The 6,479-nt window shown below is 34.2% G+C and overlaps 1 protein-coding gene across 2 annotated transcripts in view; it reads right to left on the reverse strand.

Moving 5' to 3' along the window:
* Window positions 1-201: 201 nt before the first annotated feature.
* LOC140941668 (uncharacterized) overlaps window positions 202-6,479 on the reverse strand; it is a 42,039-nt gene continuing 35,761 nt past the window's right edge. For both annotated transcript variants that reach the window (XM_073390687.1, XM_073390686.1), the window contains exons 4-6: window positions 6,154-6,251; window positions 4,579-5,055; window positions 202-2,008 (exon numbers count right to left, since the gene is read on the reverse strand). In XM_073390687.1, coding sequence (XP_073246788.1) covers window positions 1,721-2,008; window positions 4,579-5,055; window positions 6,154-6,251 — 863 coding nt within the window. In that variant the 3' untranslated portion in view covers window positions 202-1,720. The remainder of the gene's footprint in view (window positions 2,009-4,578; window positions 5,056-6,153; window positions 6,252-6,479) is intronic.

Raw genomic sequence — 6,479 nt, forward strand, 5'->3', positions numbered from 1 at the left:
CATACATTTCAGAGTAAATGGGAGAAGGATGCCTTTTGTTATTACCAGAGTGTAGTTTAAAATAGGGGCTTGTTATATTGTAGCTGCAACTTCACACACATGTATGCATGACTACCAGTCACAAGCTTGTGGAACAAATACATTGATCATCTCCATACAGGACAATAATTCCCAGGCCTGACTCAATGATTGCAATAAAAATTCATAAACTACTTTTATTTTATTTTGATTCTTCACAAAAGAGAGGCCATAATAGTAAGACAACCATCAAATTCTGGTTTTTGAATAACAAAAAGGAGAAATAAATTACTATGAAAATATCAATCAGCTAGAACTAAAACCTACAGAAATTCTACCATAAATTGAAAATTGTTCTTTTTCATTGACTTTTTCATATATTATTATAATTGTAAACCAGTACTTTGTCATACTATTAATCTCCCCTGGTATGATAATATCATAAATTTAAACTGAGCCCTGAACAAGAACTACTAACTTTCTTTGGAGAGTCGCACCTTTGATTTTTAATAGTCAGATATCAAACTTTATAGTAACAGAACTGCAAAATACAGCTGCCTCTTGTCACTCTGATGGTAACTGATGAGACGAATATGAGAGATACATAGAGGATATTACATGATAGCTCGAAGGTACAAACTTTCTCTTTGAGTGTTTGCAATCAAGTGAAATACACAATATAATTTTCGATATAGCTGAAGAGAAATTTCATACCTCCAAGCGGCCATGTAATGTTTGTTCTATTGTTCAATATGTTAACACCAAAGAAAAAACAAACCATTTCACTTTCATATTTTGCCTTTTTTTACCTGTGAAAGGTGCAAATCTTTTTAACCATAGCAATGATGATCTTTTAACATGTGAAAATATGTTTTTGCAAGAAAGCTCACCTGGTATTTCAATGGTGATATGATAAATACTCTTACTTTTTCTGTCTCATTTACGCTGAAAATTATCACTCTTGTGTACATTTATAGAGTACAGAGTATTGTGTTTTAGTTACATGAAGGACATGACTAGGAACTGAAAATTAATAGAACTGTATGGTGACTGTATCATGTTACATAGGGCAAGTGCTTTATCGTTTATTATTATAGTACAAAGTTATATTGTTTTGTTGGATAGCTTTGTTAGAAAAAGGAAAAAAGTACCAAACTTTTCATTGGATAAAATTACTTGTATTTTAAAATACTATTTGATTGTATGTTATTTTCCCTCAACATGCAGAAAATTACAAATTACAATTTTGCCAATTTCAACCACTGTTACTAACTTATAAACAAGAGTCTTGTACATTTGCATCTAAAAGTGTATGACAAAAAGTATTTGGATCTCTAATTTGTGAAACTCAGTCAACAAGAAATTCAAAAAGATTAAGTTTTTTAATATTGCTGCATCATGTTACAGGAAATGTCCACATCATACTCCCCCCATAGCAGGAATTGTTGATTGAGCCCCCTCACACCTCCCTCCTCTCCCTCTTGGAAATATCACTTAAGCTTCATACAGGTACCTTCCTTTGAAATCTATACCATGGTGTGGATATGGACATTTTCTGGAACCACAACAAATTTTACAAATTTCTACAAGATACCAAAACTATTTACATGTAAAATCACAAAACTACAGCATTGCCCTTGACATAAATTTGAAAAGAAGAAGACTCTAATAAATTATTAAATTAAATTTGAGTGACTTTGAATTATTTCATATTCTTAACTATGTTCTGTACAGTGATAACAACACCCACCACCCCTCCTACAACTCCAAATATTATAAAAATAATGTTCTTAATAACCACCCCAACAGAATTAGTGTGTTTATACAGAACAAGGTGAAAAATGCAGGGTAAAATGTATGCTAATACAGAGCTGCCTAATGATCCAATCAGTGCATTCACATAGGCAAATTGACTCTTTAGAAGAACTGCAATTCCTGCAGTCACAATGACAAGAATGGTACGCAGCAAATTCCTCTTCCAAGTTGATGTCTAAGGAACAAAGATAACAACAGGTTATCACTTATTGTACAAGGTAAACCAAAATATGCCAGTAGTAGGTTTTAAGCAGAATGGAAAAAACATGGATTAAGAGTGGCTAATATTTCCGAAATGGGGAACGAAAAGGAAGCAACAAAATATACATGCACTAGAAATTAAGAAATAGGACAAAGTGTATTTGGGTGATTCCATGTTGCGGACATTACATTCAGATACTAAAATTAACATTTTAAACCCCAATTTAAACGTCAAAATTTTCAGCAAGGGTGTTCAAACATATCTAGAAACAAACTTTAGCGTTCCCTTTGTACCTAGTAAAAAGATGCTTTAGTGAACTCTCACGACCTTGAAGATGTGAGTTGAGGAAACTGTGCTTCGGTAATACATTTTTAACAACCACTTTTTAAAGTAACTTTCTTTAAAGATATTTTCCTATGAATTTTTAACCTTGAGCAGAAAATAATTGTGCCCTCAAAACATGGCAATAATTAAATTTTTTAACCATCAAAAAAAAATTCCATACAACCTTGTTCCAATGATTCTACAAACAAAAGTTTGTGTTGCGAACATTACACATAAATGTTGCGGACATTACATTTTTGGGAACACATTTTTTATCATTCACTTTCTAGTCAGTGTTACTCACTGCGGCTATGTCAATTTTTTCTGTAGTTACTTGACTAAAAATGAGGCTGTGAAATGATTATTTACTTTATTTAATATGTTCTATTATAATATTATATAATCTCCTGCTGACCTAGTATCATGTAATGCCAGTCAGATTTTTTCTGCTATACTGACCCCTTAAAATGATTTCAAAATTAATTTTATTACATCTCAAGTAAATGTTGTGAGAAAAAAACCCTCAGCAGTGAGACGATTATTTTGTTTTTTCCGAAAATGATTTAGCTTAACAAAAATTATCATTTCTTGTCATTCAGTCTGACTTAAATACAGATAAAATGTAAATTTGCACTAAAATTGCACATTGTTTACTACATTAAGATTATTACATTACGAATTCTACTTAAAAATTAATACTTGTTGAAGTGTGAGTAGAAAATCAGAAGAAACAATGATGGTCAGTTGTTTTCCTCAAAAAGCATACTTACAAAGAGTTCTGGGCATGTTCAACAGTACCAAACCCCTGACCAGCTACTCAATTTGTCCTTTTCCAATCCTCTAAATAAAAATTCATTTTAGTTGATTGTAAACAAGGTCAATTGTAATGCCCAAGACATGCACTGAAAGGTCAAGAAAATTTAGAAAAAAGTTGAAAGAGGATTCTAAGGCGTATTAAGTCTATAAAACCAATGTGTAATGTCCGCAACACTTTTCAACTTATAATTTCTGAGCAGAGAAAGCCGACCCAGGGAATATTTTGAGATCAAAATAAAGTATATATCAGATTAACTGAGCAGCATCAATAGCACATGAAAATACAGTGAACTGTGTAGAGGAACTGAAAAAAGGTACCTTAATGTTGCGGACATTACGTAATGTCCGCAACACAAATTCAATACCTATTTTCTTAGGAAAGTGCCAGTAGCTGGATATAATAATTTATGGCCTAATGATAGTGTAAGGCAAAGGTTATGCACACATACTTTAATGTTTATTGTCATGTTTTCTTAGATGTAAAAACTTTGTTTAAAATTTCCTTCCAAAAATTCCAAATATGATGAGATTCAAATTCTCCGGATTTCGTTCCTTCTCACATTAAGCACGTGGACAAGATGCACAAGATCTCAGTAATTTCAAACACCCCATTGTCTCAACTTTCTGTTAGTATAAGTTTTATAGTGCAAAATTTTATTTAAAAAAAATTAAAAATTTCATTGTCTTACGTGGAATTGCCCATTTACTTACAAGTAGGGCCTATAAAGTAAATATAAGTACAGTACAAAAGAAAATAAGAAAAGTGACTATTCTTTTCCATAAAGAATAATGCCCATTCATCTGTAAATAATTAAAACTACAGACCTACTTAGTACTAATTTTGATGACAGCAAACTTACCACTAATTTAAGCATGGGTTAAGCTTATTTGAATCCCACATTTTTAAAGCAAGACTTCAAGTTACCATTATACATGTTTTGTTAGTGGGAAAATGGCATACATGCAAGCCATAACCTAATACTTACACTCAGTGAGTCTACATTCTACATAAGATTAAAAAAATGCTTACATAAGGTAAGTCAGCAGAGATCTTTACAAGGAGGTAGGTCAGGAATTCCAATAAATTGTTCACTTCATTCATTCCTGAAGCTTCAGAAAATAATTATGAACTGTCATTTGAGACAAACAACTTTTCAACAGGTCTAATTTTAAGTCTCTGCAGCTGATTTGAATACGCAGTACCATCAATGTAAAATGTAAAAATTCATTGTTAGGCATCAATATGAGATCTTCAACCTGATGGATGGTTTACATGGTTATAAGCACCCCTTGAGTACGACATGATCCCAACTATACCCCCAAGCCTTCCAAGCCCACCTCTACACGGAACAAAAAAACACTTGATCTACTACCCATCCTTCAAAGACTATATAAGCCTGTACCTTATACTGAAGTTCATCAGAATCACTTGGTAGAAGAACTTGTGTCTCAGAATTGATACTTGTGGATGTATGATTGGAGGTTTCAAGTGAAGGATAAGACTGACTTTCATAAGAGTTTATAGATGGCTGTTGGCTGCTTGTTACATCTGTACTAGGACCAGCAACTATCTCACTCAGGTGAGATCTTGTTCGTGAATGCTCTTTGGTGAAGAAAATTGACTCGGCAATTTCAATGACTGGGTACAGTTGAAGAGGGTATGTCATTAACACGGCAATTATGAGGGTGATTCTGACCAGTTGTGCTGGTATTTGTGTCCCTAGGGTGCAGGTCACGATCTGAGGGACCCCACTGCCATAAATCAGATAGCCAAGCAATCCAAATGATCCAAGGATACATGAGACAATTGCTAGTGTCAAGTGCAGGTACAAAGGGAAACGAGGTCTGTTTTCTGCCATGCTTGACTCAATAGGTATAACCTACAGTAGAAAATAATTTCCAATAAAACTCATGTACATACTACTCAAGAAACCAGGATGTCTGTACACCCTTATTGTAGCAATCTCAGTGCCTCCTTGGGGGCCCTGAAGGAAGGATGCTTCAGCCAAACCAAATTGGTTTCCTCAACCAAGACAACAGCCATAGCAAAAAAAGCTTGTGGTCACCTGCTCTGCAGCAAACCAATAATGTTACTCAAAGATGACATGCGACAACTTTGTACCTATTTCACACCCCCTGCCACAACAATATTTTGACACATAAGGTGTAAGAAGGTCTTACTTGTGGATAAGATTTGCCTACGATATATATTATATATATATATATATCAAACTTATTGCAAAGTTGTACAATGTCTACTGTGGCAGGATTAGCTCAGCCGGTAGAGTGTTTGACTGCCAAGCGGGAGGTTGCAGGTTCGATTCCCGGGGCCAGACCATTACTTAGGGTCTTAAAATAACTGAGAAATGAAGGTACTTCCTTTGCACTGCAAGCAGTGAGACCTTCGCGTGGCTCGGATGACCACATAAAATGGCGATCCTGTCTCCATTAGGAGACGTAAAATATAGTGTCCCCAATTAGCACTTTCATGCTAAATACATTGACACTCAAATAAAGTGTTTTTTTTTTTTTTTTTTTTTTTTTTTTTTAGATATTAGTCAAGTAGCCAATGGATTTGGAAGCTTAAATTCCCTGGGAAGTAATAAAACTAACAACCCTTTCACTCGAGATGATGTTTGCTTCAATCCACTGGCACTACTTTGTCACATTACTGGTACTTTTGTCAGGAAACACGACAATATTTGTAAGAACATTAAAAACAAAAAACAGTTCCTTGTTATCACCAAATCTTCATCATAAATCAGTATACAGTCAACTCTCTCTAAGAAGGACAACTTAGAGAGACTTAGAGAGGTGTCCGTCTTATAGAGAGTCAAATAAAGGGAGTAAAGAAAGGTAAGGACCAACTCTAGGTGTCCGTTTTACAGAGGTGTCTGTTAAGAGAGAGTCAACTGTATTTTTGTATAATTAACAAGTACCATTATCATTGTGAAAGATTAGAGTATTTATAAACTCACAGTTCCTATTCCCTCATAAGCACCAGTCAGCTGGCCAAAGAAGACCGGAAGGGTGGACCATCTTGCAAGACTTACATCTTTAGGTTTAAAGTGAAGGCCTAGAATACAAAGGATATAAAATAATATTATTTGCTTTACACGTAGGTTTGAGGATATGGGTCTGGTACACTAATTAGCCAGCATTTATTACAGTAGAGAGTTTTTACTTGAACTATGAAATAGGTAGTAGAATACTACACACTATTATGCACTAATTCTATTGCCTTCTTTTGTTTACCTCTCACTATTTTGCACTATTTGTTAGTATCTGTTTTGCAGTTCAAGTA

Source organism: Porites lutea, chromosome 6 (genome assembly GCF_958299795.1).
Source record: "Porites lutea chromosome 6, jaPorLute2.1, whole genome shotgun sequence".
NCBI lineage: Eukaryota > Metazoa > Cnidaria > Anthozoa > Scleractinia > Poritidae > Porites > Porites lutea.